The 21,793-nt window shown below is 40.9% G+C and overlaps 1 protein-coding gene across 13 annotated transcripts in view; it reads left to right on the top strand.

Annotated features, from left to right (window-relative positions):
- Syne1 (spectrin repeat containing nuclear envelope protein 1) overlaps positions 1-21,793 on the top strand; it is a 444,430-nt gene that overhangs the window by 341,877 nt on the left and 80,760 nt on the right. For all 13 annotated transcript variants that reach the window (XM_029482408.1, XM_029482403.1, XM_029482399.1 and 10 more), the window contains 12 exons: positions 1,727-1,900; positions 3,659-3,790; positions 5,140-5,336; positions 6,310-6,442; positions 6,797-6,979; positions 8,700-8,849; positions 9,829-10,005; positions 10,543-10,698; positions 14,975-15,130; positions 17,810-17,980; positions 19,785-19,918; positions 20,258-20,462. In XM_029482408.1, coding sequence (XP_029338268.1) covers positions 1,727-1,900; positions 3,659-3,790; positions 5,140-5,336; positions 6,310-6,442; positions 6,797-6,979; positions 8,700-8,849; positions 9,829-10,005; positions 10,543-10,698; positions 14,975-15,130; positions 17,810-17,980; positions 19,785-19,918; positions 20,258-20,462 — 1,968 coding nt within the window. The remainder of the gene's footprint in view (positions 1-1,726; positions 1,901-3,658; positions 3,791-5,139; positions 5,337-6,309; positions 6,443-6,796; positions 6,980-8,699; positions 8,850-9,828; positions 10,006-10,542; positions 10,699-14,974; positions 15,131-17,809; positions 17,981-19,784; positions 19,919-20,257; positions 20,463-21,793) is intronic.

Here is a 21,793-nt window from a genome sequence, read left to right as displayed (position 1 = left end):
TGGATGTATCTGGAGGATATCATTCTGAGTGAGGTAACCCAATCTCAAAAGAAGTCACTTGATATGCACTCACTGATAAGTGGATATTAGCCCAGAAACCTAGAATACCCAAGATACAACTTCCAAAACACAAGAAAATGAAGAAGGAAGACCAACTCGTGGATACTTCATTCCTCCCTAGAATAAGGAATAAAATATCCATGGAAGGAGTTGCAGAGACAAAGTTTGGAGCTAAGACCAAAGGATGGACCATCCAGAGACTGCCCCACCCGGGGGTCCATCCCATAATCAGTAACCAAACTCAGACACTATTGCTTACGCCAGCAAAGTTTTGCTGAAGNGACCCTGATATAGCTGTCTCCTGTGAGGTTTTGCCAGTGCCTGGCAAATGCAGAAGTGGATGCTCACTGTCATCTATAGCATGGAACACAGGGCCCCCAATATAGGAGCTAGAGAAAGTACACAAGAGCTGAAGGGGTCTGCAACCCTATAGGTGGAACAACAATATGAACTAACCAATACCCCCATAGCTCGTGTCTCTAGCTGCATATGTAGCAGAAGATGGCCTAGATGACCATCATTGGGAAGAGAGGCCCCTTGGTCTAGCAAACTTTATATGCCCCAGTCAGGGGAATGCCAGGGCCAAGAAGTGGGAGTGGGTAGGGGAGCAGGGGTGGGCGCATAGGGGACTTTTGGGATAGCATTTGAAATATAAATGAAGTAAATATCTAAATTTTAAAAATGTGGGGAGTAAAAAACCTCAACTCTGCCCTACTTACCTGGGTGACCTTGTGCTAGCTACATAGAGCAAATGACTCAATGCTGTCACTTTTATATGACAGATATGTCGTAGACCTTCAGAATTGCCATACGGATGACATGAGTTGGGTAAAGCATTTATAATAATAATAAGAGCTCAATTCCAGCTGTTTTTACCAATTTCTACTCATCCAGTTCCAGTCATAGTCCTGGGCTTAAGTACTGGGGTAGAATGAGGCTTATACCCATCTTCTAGGATCTATTTATATAAAAGGTAGTATCTGAAATGAATAAGTTTATGCAGTGGTTACAATTCCATTGCAAGGTAATAAAATACAAGGGAAAATGAAAATCATTGTTAACAAATTATTATATGCCTAGCCATGCTTAGTAATCTACCATAAGCAAGGCAAAGAAAGAGCCTGTAAGTTGGGAAGAGTAGGTCTTAAGCCCGGCCATGGTAGGAGAAGAAATCATCTCAAGAAAAACAGAGGGCATGCAGATCTGAAGATAAGGATGAGGAGACTAGTATATTCAAGAGACACGGGAGGCCAGTGGTGTGGCAGGGATGGTCAGTGTCTGTGTCTCTGATGTCAGTGTCCCTATGCACAAGATGTCAGCAGGGAACATTCCTTTATCAACTAGTCACAGATGAAAGGGTTTGTCTTGGAGACTTGTGTCTGTAGCATAGTGAAGAACCATCCGTACATGAGTAGGATCAAGAGGGAAGGCTAGTTAGGAGCTCAGAGCCTAGACTTTGCAGGAATCCCCTGTAGGAAGCACACTGTGCCTGTTCTGATGGCAGGCCTGTTAACATGTTGGTTCAGCAGGGGGAGGGGGGAGTCGGGGGAATGATACACCCCTTATGTTAACTGTGTTCCATCAGCTTCCGATGTTGAAAGAGTTCTTATCTAGAGCTAATGTCCAAATGAGCTGCTGATCTCCTTCTGCCTGACAAAACTTACAGGAATACTTCCAGGGCCTGGAATCACACATGATTTTGACTGAAATACTCTTCAGAAAAATCGTTGGCTTTGCAGCTGTGAAGGAAACTCAGTTCCATACGGACTGCATGGCTCAGGCCTCTGCTGTGTTGAAGCAGGCTCACAAGAGAGGGGTGGAGCTTGAGTACATCCTAGAGGTGAGACCGCCCAAGTCATTGTCTTTCTGACTGCAACATGGAACTACCTGGGTTCCCTCATTTGGGGTGGTGGGTTTCCGTTTATATTCAGTATGTGATACATTGTAATGTGAGTCAGCTGGATGAATCCCAACCTTAGAGAGTATGTGTGAAGATGCTCACAGACATGAGTTTCAAGCCAAAACCCTAATTAGGAGTATGAAATATGGAAATTACATATCCCTGGCTCTATCTATGCAGTTGTTCTTGTGGTAAGACCTGTCACTGGAATGTAGAAGCCAGAGGACAGCCTGGGGACAAATATTTATGGTCTGAGAACAAAAACAGGAAGATTCATTTGTAAAATAGCCAGCCAAGGGGGCTGAAGAGATAGCTCAGCGGGTAAGAAGAGAGTGCTTGTTGTTCTTATAGAGAACATGAGTGTGGGTCTTAGGGACCCCATCGGGAGGTCCATAACTCTTCTGTGGGCACCTGCACCCATGTGAGTGTATACATACATATGCATGTCATTAAAAATTAAAAAGCAAAACAGCAGCCCAGAAACTCTGAACCAAAATAATGAAATAAAGGTTCAAGATCGCAGCTGCTCTAAGCAGTGTTCTTAGTCCCATTTAGGAATTTGATCTTCTGTCCAAGAAATTCCATTCCTTTGTTCTGTTCACTTGCATTTGCCTATTTGTTTTAAGTGAAGAAATCAAATATTTATTTATTTATTTATTCAGCATTTATGAAGTTGCCACCAGATTCCCAGGCAAGGGAAATATAAACATGTTCCCAGGACTGTCCTCAGTGAGACAGTGGTCCAATGAGGGAACAAGAACACAGACTTCAGAATGCAGAATGATGTCTCTACAGAGAAGCAAACAGCCTTTGAAATACCAGATCTTATAGATAATCAGGAAAAAAAGGATGCCGTTTATTAACAGGACCCAGACTCTGGAACAGAAGTTGGCCCCTGGGCAAAATGTAGCCTGTTTTATGTAAACGTTATTTGAGTATAATAGTTTTATTGGTTTGCTTGTTAATCTCCAACTGCCTTCATCCAATGGGCAGACAAGACCAGTTGCAATAGATACTAAATAATCTACAAAGCTGAAAATATTTACTATGTGGTTCATTGTAGAAAGAGTTTGCAAGCTAATGTCCTAGATTCAGAGCACAAACATATGACCTTGAAAACCAAATAAGTAGTCCATAGAAGCTAAGTAATTAGCCACAGAACCCTGTGAAAATTGCTGGTAGATCAGTTCCTTCCCCTGGCTAATACTTAGTTCAGTTGCCCTAAACTGGCCCACGTCCTTTAATCTTCTCATTTTCCTTAAGTTTTAGAAGTTATGTTGTATCTCCTTTCTTCTTTCTTTTTTTAAACTTAATTTTGTTTTAGTTCTTGAGAATGTTATCCACAAATGCTATATTTATATAATTTCCATTCCTCTGACTCCTCCCCTCACTCATCTTGTACTTTCAGGATCTCTTACACACACACACACACACACACATTGAGAGAGGGATGGGGTTGCACACTTTTGAGGGCCAGCATTGCATCACTTGCTGTAGATCCATCACTCGTTTCCTCAAACACCTGCTAAAGATTCCTAAAGCAGACTATCTCACAAGTACAAATTTCACACACATGGGGGAACGCTATTCTTTTTGTATGCTGGTTGCTTGGTTTTGTTTGCTTAGCCCAGGCTGTCCTCGAACTTGTGATCTTCTTCCCTAGTACTGTGATTCCATTAATTACTGTTGTGTTTGTAGCTGTGGTCCCATCTGGATGAGAATCGCCAGGAGCTCAGCAGACAGCTGGAGGTGATAGAAAACAGCATCCCAAGTGTGGGCCTGGTAGAAGAGAGTGAGGACAGACTGGTGGAAAGGACAAATCTCTACCAGGTCTGAACTCCAAGGGTGCCTGGGTAGCACCGTTAATGACAACATTTCCTTTAGAAACTTTTAACAGAATTTAAACAAGTTTGTGATAAACTTCATTCAATTCTTTACTTTAAAATTGCTGAAGTTCATGGCACATATAGACTGTGTCTGTATTGTTCATAGTATATATGTATTTTATTACTGTTTGATGGTTTAATATATTACACAATAAGATTTAGCCCCAGCTCTACTTGCCCTCTCTTATTTCCTTCTATCTAAGGCTAAAACCTTCTTACAAGGTTCCTCCTACTTTCATGCCTTTTGTGTGTGTGTATGATCCACTGGATTTAATCAGAAGTTCTTATTAAAACAAACAAACAAACAAACAAACAAACAAACAACACCTCTTGGTCTGTACTCTACCACTCAGCAGCAAGGGTAGAGGCTTTCTTGACAAGCATTGCCATGAGGTAGGGGTTCTTAGTTCTGTGAAATAGATAATAGGCCAATAGATAGGTGATAGAAGATAGATAATAAATGATAGGTACATATGTAGTTGGATGATACATAGATGAGAGAGATATAGATGCTAGATACATAGATATAGATGCTAGATAGATGATAGAGATAGAGATGATAGATTATAGATAGATAGATAGATAGATAGATAGATAGATAGATAGATAGATAGACAGTAGACATAGTTGATAGATTGATAAATATGATAGACAGACCAACAGACAACAACTAGATGATAAATAGTTGATAAAGTTAGACCATAGATAATACATACATAGATAGATAGGTGATATATAAATGTTAGAGAGCTAGAAATAGATGATAGAGATAGATAGATGATAGATAGATTATAGATAGATAGATAGATAGATAGATAGATAGATGATAGAGATAGATATAGATGATAGATTTAAAATAGATGATAGACATACATGATACATTGAGAAAGATGATAGTTATACAGATAGATAATAGATAATGGATGGTAGACAATAGATTATAAATAGATGACAAATAGATAGCACATATGGAACTAGTGATCTCATTTTGAAACCTTTCAAGGCATTTTCACCAAACTTCTACCAACCACTTTTTATACTTTAGATTGATGTCACAGTTTTTTTAGAGATATTTTAGCTTGATAGCTATAAACATGTCCAAAGTTCCTAACAAATTAAAAGGAGAACGTCTATATTTTGATACGTTTTCAAGTTTTCAGAGCTGCAGAGTGAAGAGAGTTTACATTTGGTAACACACAATGCCAACATTGTAGATATCAGAGGAATTACAATGCTCAGTGGCAAAAGCTGCACTAAGTCAAACTTTTAAGCCAGTGTCATCAATTGTTTTAGCATTTAAAATCCAGCCTTAATGAATACCAGCCCAAACTGTACCAAGCACTGGATGATGGGAAGCGACTTCTGATGTCTGTCAGCTGTTCAGAGCTTGAAAGTCAGCTAAATCAACTGGGCGAGCACTGGCTCAGTAATACGAACAAAGTATCCAAGGAGCTGCACAGACTGGAGACCATACTGAAACACTGGACCAGGTAACGGGATGAGTATTTGGTCTGTGTTTTGATTATTTCTGTGGTATATTACTAAGACTAGTAGATACTGGGCTTGAAAAAGATCTCCATATTTAGACAAGGGCATAGTTTAGAAAACAAAGACACCAGAGGATCCTGATGGGATTCTTGTTAAAACTGGCAAGGAGAACAGGGTCCAATACAGCTGACACTGTACCCCCTCCTCCTTGTCTAGTTCCTGCAAAGCCTTATAGACAGGGGAAACACTGAATTAGATTGTCATTGCTGTGAGTGACGAACAACTTATCAGAAGGAAATATTTATCTTGGTTCACTTTTCAGAGGTTCAGGCCAAAGTAAGCCCAAAATATTGTGTTGGGTCCTGGAGCAGAATAGTGTCGTGGCAAGAACAGATGACAGAAAAGACATCTTACCTTAGAGCTGCCAGGAACGGGGTGTGTTTGTGTGTGTGCACGCGCGCCCATGTGCACACACATGTGCAAGTGTGAGCACATGTCAGAGACATGGTACCCTTCAAGGATAGCTCTGTATGCCCTCCTTCTCTTGTTAGTCTCCTCTAATTCTTCTAGATTTCAAACACTTTCCCACATAGTACCCACCAACTGGGGCCTAAGCCTTCGACAAACATGCCTGGGGCAATGTTTCGCCCTGAAGTCCTAAAGGGGAGTATTCAAGGAGGCAGACATTTGAGTTTCATTGAACGAAGCACTCTTTCTTCATCCTTTTATTTCAAACACCTTTATTTTCAAACATGACCCAAGATTTCCCAATTCGAGGAGAAAGATATTCTTATGTTTCAGCTTAGCAATAGGGATGCTGAAGTCCAGAACAGACTCAAGCTATACATATTAAAAGAAAAGAAAAGGCATCAGCCTTGTATCCTTTCCTTCCGAATCCTTTGGGGTTCTTGTTTACCTGACAGCAGACAATGCAGATGGAATATTTCACTAATTGAGTCTTGAATGTGCTTACAGATACCAAAGTGAAGCTGCAGCTCTCATCCACTGGCTGCAGTCCGCTAAGGACAGGCTGGCATTTTGGACTCAGCAGTCTGTGACGGTTCCACAAGAACTGGAAATGGTCCGGGATCATCTCAGTGCTTTCCTGGTAAGTCCGAGGACCTAAGGCGTTAGGTTCTCATTTCGCTTCTCAGGCCAGACTCATGGATCTGTATAGGAAGCCAGCTAGAAACAAACATAGAAAAGCTAAATCGACACAGACGGCTCGGGTTGGCTTTGTATCTGTACTAACTAATGCAGATGAGTAGGCTCCAGACTGCCTTTCCCATGATGGGTTAACTTGAGTGTAAAGGTGTGGTGCCTTTGACTGTCCCCAAAGAGCTCCACCTGACAAGAGCCCTCCGTACGTAGAAGTGCTCTGTGCTCTAGGTTGGTCTCTGTCCTTAAAGGAAAAGCCCCAGCCATTTAGTCCTAAACTGAACATTGTGACTTTTTCTAAAAGGAGTTCTCTAAAGAAGTAGATGCCAAGTCTGCCCTCAAGTCGTCAGTCACAAGCACAGGAAATCAGCTTCTTCGGTTAAAAAAAGTGGACACAGCGGCCCTGCGTGCTGAGCTGTCCCGCATGGACAGCCAGTGGACTGACCTACTGACAGGCATTCCTGTTGTACAGGAGAAGCTCCATCAGGTACGGAGAGAAGGCTGGCTTGTTTGATTTCCAGCATATAAGCTCCTTGCAAATTAGAATTATCTAGGAACTTGTCTTTTCTCTCTGCTGTTGCAATGTGTATTAAAACAGAACCATTTCTACAAATCCCACATCAGATGGCATTTCTTCCTAAAGCAGTCAGTCTCTCTCTCTCTCCTCCCCCACCTCTTTCTCTCTGTATGTGTTGGAAACTTGACTTGAAATTGTTGACCCTGTTTATCTGACATTTCACGGGGCAAACCTAGACACCTGGTAAAAACGTGACAATCTATAACATTTCTAAAAGTCCTGCCATCTTATATTCAAGGAGGAAACTGTATTTTATTCAATATAAGAACAGCCATGCATCATTTACAGAAGGGATATGTTCTGATAAATAGATCCTTGGTCCATTTTGCCATTGTTCAAACATTAGCACTTAACACAAGCTGAGAGATCGGCACAGGCTCCTTAGCTTAGGATAACTTTATGGAACCTCCATTATATTTGGGGCACCACATGGGACATTGTTATTCAGCTCATGACTATATTCTGATGAGTAATAAGTCTAACTTTCCTGGAACTCTAGAACATTTCAATCTTTTGTCTCTTTAACATTCATCACTGTGGAGCAGGTATGATAGATGTTTTTAACACACATGCTGTTTCTCTTCGATAACTGTAGATTCGTAGGAAAGTGGAGCAATCCCACCAATCCCATCTTTCTCTCCTTTCAGATCCCAATAGAATTAGGTCATATATATTTAATTTTATATATATTTGGAGACAGGGTCTCAACCTTGTAGCCCCTGGTGGTCTTGAGTTTGTGGTGATCCTCTTGCCTCAACCTTTAAAAGGGCCATGGTTATAGGCATGGCCAGCCACATACCAGGAAATTTATATTTATACATATTTAGATAGTATTGCTTTGTTTCTGCAAATCACTGTAATCATGATGAGCATAATTGCTTGACATGTGAAGTAAAATTCAGAATTCTGAGTATATCTTAAATACTGTAGAAATTGGCTTTCGGGGATAACTGTTAAAGAGTGCCAGAGAGCAGAGAAAATGAGAGCTTGCCTGCTGGGTAGTGTTGTCCCTGCTTTCTGTTAGCATTCCTGAGTCACAATACAGAGATTTTGCAAGGTAATTAAGAAAGTACATCTGTTGAGTGTTTTGTAGTTACATTTTTTTCAAGCCCATAAAACTAGCTGTAAAGTAAGAATATGTTCTCTTGATGGTGTTTTGATTAATTAGTTAATATTTATGCAATGTTTATGGTATGAAATGCCAGATGAGTGAACGTTAGGTAACTAGTATTGTGTTTGCCTGAGGTTTCAAGCGTCAGAGATCTGGTAACTATAAAGGACTATTATCTCTCTTGGTATGTAGTAGAAATCTAAGCAGGGTTCTTCCATTAACACAGCCATTCTCAATCTAGATCATGACCTCTTTGTGGGAGGGAGGGAGAATCAAACAACCCTTTCATAGGGGTTGCCTCAGGCCATTGAAAAATGCAGATGTTTCCATTATAATCCATATCAGTAGTAAAATTACAGTAATGAGGTAGCAGAAAAAATCGGTTTCTGGAAGAGGGTCCCCAGCACCTGAGGAACTGTGTTGAAGCACCACAGTGTTAGGCAGGTGGAGGACCACTGTGCTCAGAGGAGTCGCATCTGAACCTTAATGTTTTGGACCCATCCTGTCTCCTCTTCACAGCTCCAGATGGACAAGCTGCCTTCCCGCCATGCCATTTCTGAGGTAATGAGTTGGATCTCACTCATGGAAAGTGTCATCCTAAAGGATGAAGAGGACATTAGAAATGCCATCGGTTACAAGGCCATCCACGAATACCTTCAGAAATACAAGGTAGTGGACACTTGGAGATTTCCATTTTCATCTACTTAGACTTTCATTTGAAGGAGCTCAGAAACTCAAACCAGGACTTCCAATGTATATCCCCTGCACATAAAACAGTCAGAGACATTCAAAAGCAAGCCCATGCAAATACAAAGTACACATGCAGTGTGCTAGTTATTTTTATCTTGCTGTGATAAAATACCCTGACAACAGCATCTTAGGAAAGAAAGGGTTAATTGCGGCTAGTAATTCCAGTGGGGATGCAGTTTGTGAGGGAGGGAAATGCCTGGCAACAGGAGCATGAGGCTGGCAAACCTCATCCATCTGCATGCAGGAAGCAGAGAGACAGAGAGCAGAAAATAGGGCCAGACTATAAACCCCTGGGGCCTGCCCTTGGTCATGCACTTCCTCCAGGCCCTCCAGTGAGCTTCAACTGTTTAAGGTTTGGTTACCTTTCCAGAGAACATCCAGAACTGGAGACCAAGTGCCTAAACACCTGGACATATGAAGGACATTATGCACTCAAACTATAACACATTAAAAATAATTATTCACCCATTTCTATATATCATACATATGCTATTTATATTATATACTATTTATATTTGTTTAATTTTATTCTTAAGATTTATTTATTTATTACATATACAGCATAGTGTCTGCATGTACACCTGTGTCAGAAGAGAGCATCGGATCCCATTACAGATGGTTGTGAGCCACCATGTGGTGGCTGTGAATTGAACTCAGACCTTTAGAGGAAAAGCTAGTGCTCTTAACCTCTAAGTCATGTCTCCAGCCCCTTGTGTAATTTTATAAACATACAGGAATACATACTTGAGCCCCTATCATATCAGGTAAAGAACCACAGGTTGTGTCATGGCAGTGATAACAGTCACATGTAAGTTCTCAAGGCTTTCCAACTCCTGGAAACACACTAAGCCTTTTATACTCGGAAGCATCTCGTCTGAGTCTCTGGCCTCTCTTTCAGGGTTTCAAGATAGACCTTAACTGCAAGCAGCTAACGGCGGACTTTGTGAACCAGTCAGTGCTCCAAATCAGCAGTCAGGACGTGGAGAGCAAGCGCAGTGACAAGACAGATTTTGCTGAGCAACTTGGGGCAATGAATAAAAGTTGGCAGCTCTTGCAAGGTCGAGTTGGAGAGAAGGTAAGCTAGGTGACCTGTCCTAATCTGGGTAAGGACCCTGAGAGCAGCCCAAGGCTGGCGGGAAACCATTTGAAAAGTAGTGCAGTTAGATGAAGTCAGAGGGTGCTTCCCACAGCCCCCAAAGGTGATCTACCTCCGGACATCTTAGGTCCCCTTTGTTCTCTTCTGAAGCTTTCTTCCTCTGTACAGCTGAGTCTGATTTTTTTTTTAAAGATGCCTCTTCATTTCTCTTCCTTTTACTTTCTTCCTTACCTATATCAGCCATCAGCTGATATTTGATAAACTTCATTTTCTAAATATCTATATACAACAGACTGTATTCCAAGAATTTCATTTTCACATTTTAATTTTACTGTGCAGGACTTTGCAAGGCCATTTTCATGCAAGTATGTGGTACTCTTTTAGGATGTCCTTCCCACATCCCTCTGCTTCCCAAGAACTCTTACCTCATAGGAAATTGTAGTGGGTAATTTTTGTGCCAATGATTTGATTTTTCAAACAAAAATTTTGAATGCTTGCATCCTTCTGTTGGTTTAGATCCAGATGTTGGAAGGCTTGTTGGAGTCATGGTCAGAGTATGAAAACAGTGTCCAGTCTCTGAAAGCCTGGTTTGCAAACCAGGAGAGGAAGCTGAAAGAGCAGCATCCACTTGGCGATCGGAATTCTGTTGAGAATGCTCTGAAGGACTGTCAGGTAACACGTGAGGTGGAACGTGGGAGCTGCCTCGCACCTTCAGGCCTGTGTGCAGGGCTCACTGGTTCCAAGGGTTCTGAGCTGACTCTTGGTAATAACTGCACGTGCTGAACAAGCAGTTCTGTCTCTCTTTTGGATGGAACCTGCATATATCTCTGTCCACCAGCATGAACTCCAGATCTTCTTCCAGGGTATCTCAGAAGAAGGAGAGCCCCATGAGAAGTTTCCCTACAGGGAAACTCCTTCCTTCAAATCTCACTTTTCCATCTTTGCATTTCAAACAGTAATGATTTCCTTTTTAAGCAGCCTGATTTCTGCTCAGGACACATGTAATGGGGACCTTATCTTTAAGCCCTCACAGGAAACCTTATAGTTCAGAAAAGGTAGGCCACATGGTGGTCCAAGAAAGGTTGTAGTTTTGGATTTGAACCTGTCTGAAATTATTAGGTTTTTGTTTGTTCATTTTGCTTTTAAAGAAAGATTCTCATGTAGTCCAAGATGGCTTCCAAATTCAATATGTAGCCAAGGCTAGCCTTCAACTCCTGATTCTCTTATCTCTGCCTCCCAATTTGTGGGATTACATGAGTACACCCACTGTGCCCAGTGAGAAACACTTTTAAATAACATTTTGTTTGAATTCCTCCCATCAGAAGATGGATGTGAAAAGGACCGGACACAAAACTTGCCCATCATCTGCTCTCATTGGATTTTGTGTCTGCTTAGAGGCCAAAGACACTTCCAACTGAGGCCATAAATTTCTAAAATCTGAGAAGTAAGCCAGCATTTCAAAAATTTGCTTTCAATGTTGAAAAGTGATAGTTTTGCTGAGTCCTTGGAGTTAAAGTATTTCCATTAATTTAAAACGGCAACCCCTAACTGTTAATGTCAACAAGATGAGTGTTGCCCGGTCTCACCGTCAGGGTCACTTCACTACTGGAAGGTTGCTTATTGGCATTCTCCTTAGGGTTTGATTCTGTCTCCACATTCATATTATACCTTCTTTTGTCTGTCCTTTGGTCTCTTGTTTTCTCTTCCTTCAAAGGAAGATTTTACCATTATGAGGTATGAGTGTGTGTGTGTGTGTGGTGGGTGTGTGGGTGTGTGCGTGCGCGCGCGTGTGCACACACGAGCGAGCGTGTGTGCCTTTTTGTATGTGTGTGCATGTGTGCCTGGGTGGCTGGAGAGAGCATCATATCCCCTAGACCTGGAGTCACAGTTGCTTGGGAGCTGCCTCCCACGAGCTCTTTGTCATGAGAGAACTCAACTCCAGTTCTCTGGAACAGTGGAGTGTAGTCATGTAATCCCAGAATTTGGGAGGCAAGAGGCAAGAGGATCAGGAAGCCATCTTTGACTGCATGAGAATCCTTCTTTAAAAGCAAAATGAATAAAAACCTAATAATGTCAGACAGGTTCAAATCCAAAACTGCAATGGGTGTTTGCTACTTTGTTTCTATTCCTATATATGCCTTTTTTTTAATGGAGAGACATTGATGCCTGAAAAATACACAGAAGTTCAGCCAAATTTTATTTCTCATGGGATGTAAGTCTTAGGCTCCCAGAGGGTCACTTCAGGCAGCGTCAGAGACAAAGCTTACATTGTGAGATAAAGAACTCTATGCTGATGCCAATTCATGATTTAAAAGAAAAGCCATTTCTTTCAGAACTAAAAGCCCAGCGTGGAGCCCACACACTTATTTTGGGACATCATATATAAATCACAATAGCCTAACTGGCGGTTCTAATTGGCAGTTCTACAAAGCTTGATAAAATTTATTGTCATTTTTGAGAAATTGTTTCTTTGGCCCAGAGCATGAAATTATAGCCAGTGTCCTCAAATCAGTGGCTGGATTCAGGTTTGGTTTTGTTTTAAAAAGCTTGACTCTTTTTCCAGTCTCTTTTAGAGGTGATTTATTGATTGAATGCAACACTAAAACTGCTGTTTGTGGATTAATCCAAGTTGAGGATAATTTACTGCTCCAGACTGTTAGGATTGGCCTTTGCCTCCATTGATCAGAACCAGACCATTCAGAAAAGTTGTTATGGAAAGGAAAGGCAAACACACCTTTACTTTGCACAGAAATATATTACAATCCTGGTTTGCTCCTGCATTTCATGGTTACACATACATATACCCAGGTGCCCAGGGGCAGGAAGCTCTTATGAGATGTGTAAGCCACACCTCATCTGTTTACCACTGTGGATGGATGAGGATGTATTTAATTCTCATGTTTAAATTTTAGGATCTTATAGGAAGGATTACTGTGGAATTCACTATTATATACTAAAGTATAAGTGTGTGTGTATGTGTATATATATATATATATATATATATATATATAATACGCTACACATTAAGTATGAATTGAGGTGACCACCCATGGTTATTTATCCCTTAGACAACATTCAAAATATCTTAAAATGTAGAATTAATTGTGTTTTCTATACTGAATAAAGAAACTGGTACCTCAGTAATCATTAGATTCTTTTCAAGGAATCACAAAAATAGTGACAAAAAGTAGAAATGAGAGAATGACATAAAACAACAATCATTTCCTTAAGCTAACAAATAAATGAATTTCTGATTAATGCACTATGGCAAAATTAGCTCCATGATAATTCAGGATGGAAAAACAGAATCTCTTGGCAGCATGGCAGATTACCAAGTAGCTGAATATGATGTAGCTAGTTTTCACAGTTTAAAGAATATTTCATATATATATTAATTTTATTCCTTTGGGACAAGCATAAGATATATTATTATCCCTATTTTATAAATGAAAGAGAGAGAGAGAGACAGAGAGAGAGAGAGAGAGAGAGAGAGAGAGAGAGAGAGAGAAGAAGAAGAAGAAGAAGAAGAAGAAGAAGAAGAAGAAGAAGAAGAAGAAGAAGAAGAAGCAGAAGTAGCAGCATCTGAGGGCTAGAGTGGAGGTTAGTTAAAGAAGGACTTTCTTAGCATGTACAAAGCCCTAAGTTTGATTCCCAGGACCTCACACGTTGGAATTTGTGCTGCTAGTCTGTAATCCCAAAGTTTCGGAAGTAGAGCAGGAAGGATCAGAAAGGTATGTTATCCGTGGCTACGTGGTGAGTTTGAGGCCAATGGTATGCTTGAAATCTTATTGTAAAAAAACAGTTGGGTCACAGCAGAGACAAAAATGAAGGGAATAATAACAATTTCAAAAGAAGCACAATGCATAAACACTTCACCAACAGCTACTCAACTACATTTTTTTAAATCCATATTTGAATCATTGAGCTGGTAAATTGTTATAGAAGAATTAAGGGCCTGGGCTTGGATCTCCAGCATCCATATAAAAGGCGGATGTGTTGCTGTCTAGAATCCCATCAGTAGAGAGGTAGAGACAGGAGAATCCCTGGGACTTGCTGGGTAAATAAACTTTTAAAAACTGTCTGAGTGTTTTGTTTGTGTGCATATCTATATGCTATGTGTGTGCCTGGTGCTATTAATGAAGGCTAGAGGAGGCATCAGACAAGGAGTTACAGACTGTTCTGAACCACAGTGTGGGTGCTGAGAGTTGAACTTGTCTTCTGGGAGAGCAGACAGTGTTCTTAAGTGTGGCGCTGTGGCCCCAGACCCTCTATACTGTATGGTCTCAGGAGGAGCTCTGAGCCTTTGGCCGACTTACTTTTCTTTTCTTAACGTTTTATTCTTGCAGTTACAAAAGCGCCTTCTAAAGAAAATGAGAATTTCAGACACGAAGAAGCCTGTAGTCTTTCAGAATCACCTAGAATCAGAGCCTTGGAAAAAGAGATCATACTTATTCTTTTCCATCTTTCCCATTTGAAGAAATTGAGAATTATTAAAAGTTTCTCACTTTCTCAAAGTGACACAGCCAAAGAGCAGCAAAGCCATGTCTGACTCTCAGGTGCCATCTGTCACAGGCTAGGCCATGTGGTTTTTAGAAAAATGACGTTTGGGTTTAAGGATATAATCATATTGCAATTTTGGATATGTATTTCACTCGTTACAGCCTTTTGAAAAAGATATATAATGACATTTCTTTATCTGCGGGATAACCAGTTTTTATATTTTTCAGGGTATGCTAATTTACTATGGATAAAAGGACCTCTTTTTTTTTTTTAAACATTTAAGTATAGGGAGAAGCATCACTGTCCAGACCCTCTCGTGAGAATTGTCATCTCTTTGGATTAGTATGGGGTTTTAGCACACGGAACTACAATGACTCAATTTCAGTGCACCCTAGACTTCCATAATAGAACAATTTAAAATAACTATATATTTTTTTTAATCTTTCAGGAACTGGAAGATTTGATTAAAGCAAAAGAAAAGGAGGTAGAGAAAATTGAGCAGAATGGCCTTGCATTGATTCAGAACAAGAGGGAGGAGGTCTCTGGCAGTGTCATGAGCACACTGCAAGAACTCAGGCAGACCTGGACCAGTTTAGATCACACGGTAAGCCTGCTCCTGACACTCAACTCCCGGCTCTCTGAAACTGGGAGTTGATGTTTGCCAAAAGTCACTGAGTAAATAATTATTAAATCTCTACATCACCTCTTGGTACTGTTGAGTCTGTTTCATTATCATCTTTCAATTTCTAGTGTCTCCTGTAATAAGCAGAATTATATACATCACTCTTTTAAATTGCACCCATCCTCATAGTCAGATCAAACCTTCTTTCTAGGTACAGTTATTCTCCAATGAGACTATCCACACACTTCACCTCTCCCAGAGTTCTAGATAGAGACAGAAAGAGAAACATGAGATTAGTGGAGATATCTTTTTGTGTGACCAAAGGGCATTTCAAGCTCCTCTGCCTAAAGTAAGGCACAGTTCCCTCCCCACAAACCTACTCAGTTACCAGTAACTCTGCCATGCCACAACTGCTTGTACAGGCAACCTTCAAAGCCACTTTTCTTCCTTCCTTTCTTTCTCTAATACTTACACCAAGCTCATCAGAAAATGTTGGCAGATATACTCTCAGAACAGACAGGCTCCAACCTACCTCCACTGCAAGCACCCGGATTTATGGCCCTTTTATTTCCTGCTTGGACGATTTCCATGATCTCCGTAGCAGTCCCCATCTCAGAAGAGCCAGTCAGAATTAAGTCACATCATAGCGTTGCCATGTCGAAAATCCCACAATTGCTTCTGCTCCATAAAGAATGGAATAAGAGCTGGGTGCTGACCAGGCTTCCCACTGTCTCTCTGGTCCTGTTTCCTGCTGCTGCCCTGCAAGGTCTTTTTGCTTAGCCACATTGGTTTCACTATTGAGCACAATAGGCATGCCCTGAATGCAGAAACTTTGGATTGTCAGCTCCCTCCTCCTAGCATACTATAACTTTCCTTTGTGTGCCTCAGTCTCTGTCAGTAAAAGGTAAAGACATTTGATAATGGACTCAAGAGTGTGTTGAATCTTCCAATAGGAACGGTAAGTGCTACAATGTGTACTATGCCTCTCTATGTAAGGTCATGTGGAACCCTGACACACTGGTGTCTGAATGCTTACTTATCCACACCTTTCAAACTGAAGCTGAGGGGCAAACAGACAGACGTGTGTGCACTTATGCTCACATGCTCATATGCACATGGCTATATACACACACACACACCACATGCTGATGCACAAGCATGCACACCCACACACATGAATCCACAACATGTACACATACATACACATACATGCTCTTATACACACACACACACACACACACATTCACACATCCATACATGTACTTACACACATACATATACATGCACTTACACACACACATTCACACACACATTGTGTACATAGAAAGGGGACTATTTTGGAAAAGGATAGGGCCATGGAGTGGAGAAGTGAGTAAGGACTGTGGGGAGTGGATATTATCAAGGGAAAGAGATGTTAGACAACTCCTACCATCCGTGGGCTCTACTTCAGAGCAGCTTTCCCCTTTAGCCCCATATTATCTTTGACATGGCTTTAAATCTATTTTATTTTATGCATTTCTATAAATCACCACAAAGGTCTGGGAACAGCTTACCATATCATCATCAGTTAGGCATTTCTGTCACTGGAATATTGCCTTGTGAAAAACAATCAACAATGCAGAGAAGAAATGGGCTATGCAAAACTGCCCACCAATCACCTACCCTCATCGTCCGGTCTATTTTATGGCTCTTTAGGACAGCCCTGCACGCACTCAAACCTGTGGCCTGGACCTCACATCTGAAGCAGCACTTTCTTTGTCCTGTGGCCCATCAGATAGTATCCCAATTGATTTCAACAGTTTTCCCTTTATGTTGAGGAAAAAGCATAGCCGAGAAAGCAAATGCAAATTAATTCCCGGAGCTCTTCCCCTAAGCACCCCACCCTCTCCTTCCTTACTTCATGTACGAAGGACTGTGTTTACATTAGGAGCAACTGCAGAAATCCAAAGTCATATGCTTTTAAATGTTGGAGACTGAAGTACGATTTTTCTCTGGAATCAACAAATACAGAGAAGGAGCATGCACAGGAGTTGTTGTCTTTGGAATCTAAGCCAATGTGCGCCATAGATACCTGCATGTCCATTTTTACTGATGTACCTCCACAATACCTAAGTTATGGATCCACCCTAGGTGTCTGTCAGCATATGAGTGTATAAAAAATGTGGCATGCATCTACTAAGCTAGACTCAGAAAAAGATCATGCTTTTCATTTGTTAGAGTTTTGTGTGTGGAATCTACATTTCCATATATATGCATATATGTGATGGAATTAGAAGGGAGACTTATTGGGGAAAAGAAAGGGGCTAGAGGAAACTATGTACAGGGAGGGCTGTGGGGAGTCAGTCTGATCAAGGCATATTATGGACTTGTACACAGATGTCACTATGAAACCTGATCATTGTTTGGTACAAGAATATACACTATTCAAATTTTAAAGTTAGCCCTTTGGAGCTGGAGAGGTGCCTCAGCAGTTCAAACACTTGTTTTTCAGAGGACCCAGGTGCAGTTCCCAGCACCCACATTAGGCAACGCACAGCAGCCTGTGCTTCCCTGTTGTTTTTAGAGCCTAGGACTCCAATGAAGGATTTCAGAGATTAACATTTTTCTGTTCCGTCACACTAAGTTATATGAAATTATGATGCATGTTCTTCTTTCCAAAAGGTTGAACAATTAAAGATCCAGCTGACCTCAGCCCTTGGCCAGTGGAGCAATCACAAAGCAGCCTGTGACGAGATCAACAGTCACCTCATGGAGGCCAGATACTCCCTGTCCCGATTCCGTCTGTTGACAGGTTCCTCCGAAGCTGTACAAGTTCAGGTCGACAATCTTCAGGTAATCAAAGTATTGCATCTTAACATTACTTCCCCTTGAAGGAAACAAAAAGATAAATTAGTGAGTAGAAATATGGTCCTGAAATAGTGCCTTAACATTCTTAGCATTTAAGTATTAAACATATTAGTTTTCTTGCTTGATTTTAACTTAATAGAACCTGCTTGTGGGTAGCAAACACTAGATTATCTGGTATATAAATAAATGATTTCTAGCTACCTGTTATGGAAATTGCTTACAAGTATGTTTTATGAGATGCTTGGCTACCCAAATTCACTTCCTGATTACACTGCCTTCACCATTTATGTGTTCCCTTTCTTTTCTTACCCTGCTTCTCCAAATATCTTCTAAGGAGCTAAGAAAACAGAGAGAAAAAGAGGCAAGGTGGTAAACACTCCAAGCATAGGTTTTAATCATATGGGTGGGATCCCTTTGACCAAGGAGACCATCAAATCACCTCCTTTCCAGCGCTCACTATTTGGTTCCACGCGTGTCTCCACCCACACTGTGTTCACCCAGAATGCACTTGATGGAGTTTGCCTTAAACCCAGCTCCAGGTCACTTCTTAGGTCCCTGCTCATCTCCAGGTCTTGCTTTCTGTCTTCACTGCCTTGTTCATCTGGACACTGTGCCACACTGACTGGTCACTGTTCATTCTTCTTGGCTAAAATACATAGAAAATGGGTGGAGCAGGGCAGGTCCTCAAGGGATGGGGATCCCAGCTAGAGCCCAGCATGGGTCTCCTGACATCTAGCCCCACTACTTCTGCTTACCCATCTGCATTGACATATTGCTGAGCGCCTAGGTGGATTTTCATAAGGGAATGCCTTTCAGAGGTAGATTTGGGAAAAAGGAAGACTTTAATGTGTAAATATTCCTTTAAATCTTAAGTACTTGTGCAATTACTAGGAACCATTAAAACTCACCTTACACATAGTAAATTCAACACCACATATTCCTTGGATATTTTGATTTGCAAGCAATTAGATATTGGTAAGCAGTACTGTATTTTCATAGCCTACTTCTTCTCTGCTGAAAACTGAAGCTATCATTTAAACAATATTTCCAGGGAAACATGGAGCAGAAACATGAGACAGGGTCTCTCCATGCAGCTCAGTGTAACTTAGAACACATATTTACATTCAGTTTCATAATTGTAGCAAAAAATTACACTTATGAAATAGCAATGAAAATAATTTTATGGTTGGGAGTCACCACAACATAAGGAACTATATTAAAGGGTCTCAGCATTAGGAAGGATGAGAAGAAGTGGGCTAGACAAAAGTTATTAAATATTTGAGGTGATGGTCTGTTAATTAGATTAACTTAACCATCCTACAATAGAAACAGATATGAATGTTTTTGAACACTTATTCAATTGTCCTACAGATATGTACAGTTACTTTCTGTGAGTTTTTTTTTTTTTTTAAATGTAGACCTGGAAAATTCTTTGCATGAGGTAGAACTTAGAAGTGGTCCTCAGAAAAGCTGTGATTGGCTGTCTTCTTCATCAATTACTGGGAGAACCACTCCCCATGCTACTGACCTGGCACCCTTGTTTTGGCAAAAAGAGCCACAGTGTGGCAGATAGTACCTGGACCACTGCTACAGCATCTTCCCTAAGCTAGGACATCCTTCATGGGCTTCTAAAGAAGAGTCCATGTGCATAAGAGGGCTCAGTTGCTGTGACTCTTCTCTCATGCAGTCACAAGAACAGAACTATAAGAAGTTATCTTTTTAACAGCAGTGGAGTAACGCATGCCTGTCCATTTTAAACTTGCTCATGTGGTTCTCTTTCTTTGAGCAGAATCTTCATGATGAACTAGAAAAACAGGAAGGAGGCTTACAGAAATTCGGCTCTATCACCAACCAACTATTGAAGGAGTGTCACCCACCTGTGGCAGATACCCTCTCCAGTACTCTGCAAGAAGTCAATATGAGGTATGGGACCACCTACTCTTACAGCATTCTCAGCTGTAGATCTAGAGAGTCTACTCTACTAATGCTTTGGTTGTTTTTCTTTTTACAAACCGAATTTAATGAAAAATAACCACAAAGAAGACATTTAGGAAGGATCAGGACTTCCACAGTCCCAAGGATAGTTTTCATCCCCTTGGAATATGAATGTGACACATTAGCCTTTATTATGTTAAATAGACATGAGTCATTGCTTTGCTATGCCCATGTTCACATGAACCAGGATGAAGACAAATAAAATAGTAAGTGATAGCCTTTGGTAAGAGATGTGAATCTGCCCTAAGTGCTTGTCGTTGCTTGCAGATGGAATAACTTACTGGAAGAGATCGCTGAACAGCTGCACTCCAGCAAGGCCCTCCTTCAGCTCTGGCAGAGATACAAGGACTACTCAAAGCAGTGTGCCTCTGCCATCCAGACACAAGAGGAACAGACCAGTGTGCTCTTGAAGGCAGCCACTAACAAGGATATCGCTGATGATGAAGTCACCAAGTGGATTCAGGATTGCAACGTATGTTCAGGAACTTGTTTGGGACTTGCCCAACCCAGTGGCCTTCAGTTTCATTGGTTTTGTAGGGCTAGTAGAGATGCATGTGAGCTTTGGGGCTATCTAAATCTGTGAGACAGTGTATCCCAAATTCATCACCCCATTAACTGAAGAGCCTAGTCTTACAGAACCTTCCTGCATGTGTTTACAATTTGTGAGTTTCTTTCCCATTGTTTTATTTTTAAAAATGAGTTGCCTTTCCCACTTTTCCCTAGTGGGGTATAAATCTATGAGGAAAATGTAGGCTATCTGTTTGTACTGAAATAGTCCTGTAAGTTGCAACCACATGGGGGAAATCATGCCTTTAAAAAAAAATCAACTGTTAAAGTTATCCACATTATTAAAAAAAAAATCATCCACTTAGATTTGTTATCTGCTGCAGTACATCAGACAATAGCTTCATTCAGGTATTTAACAGCAGAGAGCAGCAGCTTGCTGCCACACATTTTAATAGCTTTTATATGATTCCCCTTTCCTCCATAGTTGCCAATAACCTACTTAGGGCTTTTGAGAAAGGCCTTCTCTTATTCCACCCATTATGGACCTCTTATTGTTTGTCCTTATTTGTCTTTATTTTAATGATCTTTGTTACAAAGATCTGCTTAAAAGCTTTCCCAAATCAGCTTATTAAAGTAGTCAAGTTATAAAACAACCCACATAAACTCAAGCTTATACCTTCAGTCTAAATAAGGGTTTCAAGCGGCAGGGTTATTGTTTACAATAAAGATAACCTTCGTTTTGGTTGGAATTTTTTTGTCTTTATAAGAGCAGTCATTTTCAGTGTTTCAGAACCAAGACACATGTTGTTATCTGTGTCAAGGTTAAAGGTGCCCTTTGTTCTTCTCTGAAAGGAAGCTCACTGTTCAGGCACATCTTGTGCAGATGGAACCCCAGCTGTCATCAGGAGCAGAAGTCTTTTGTAATCTTGTTACTACTCCATAGGACCCAGAAACAGGGAACCCCCACTGGCTCACAGTTATGGGCATATGGTTGGGTTTCATAAAGTACAGGCTGGAGATGCCATGGAGAGAGAGATAGAGAAGGTCCTTAGCTCTGTCCACCTGAGCCATCTCTGACCTCCACACCCCACCAGCACCTGAACCCTGGTGTAGCTACAATTAGGAGACCACAGATAGACTATTGCCAAAGACCTCCATAGAAATAAGTAAAGGCGAACTGCAGCACCATGCCTTCAGTTTGATATGTTTACATATACAAAACAGTGAGGAGAACATGACCTAAGGTTTCTCCTTACTGCCACATCTAGTGCATCGTGGTTTCTTCTCTTCTCTTTT

The sequence above is a fragment of the Mus caroli genome, chromosome 10 (assembly GCF_900094665.2).
Source record: "Mus caroli chromosome 10, CAROLI_EIJ_v1.1, whole genome shotgun sequence".
NCBI classification, from domain to species: domain Eukaryota; kingdom Metazoa; phylum Chordata; class Mammalia; order Rodentia; family Muridae; genus Mus; species Mus caroli.
This window is presented reverse-complemented; position numbering and strand designations above follow the sequence as displayed.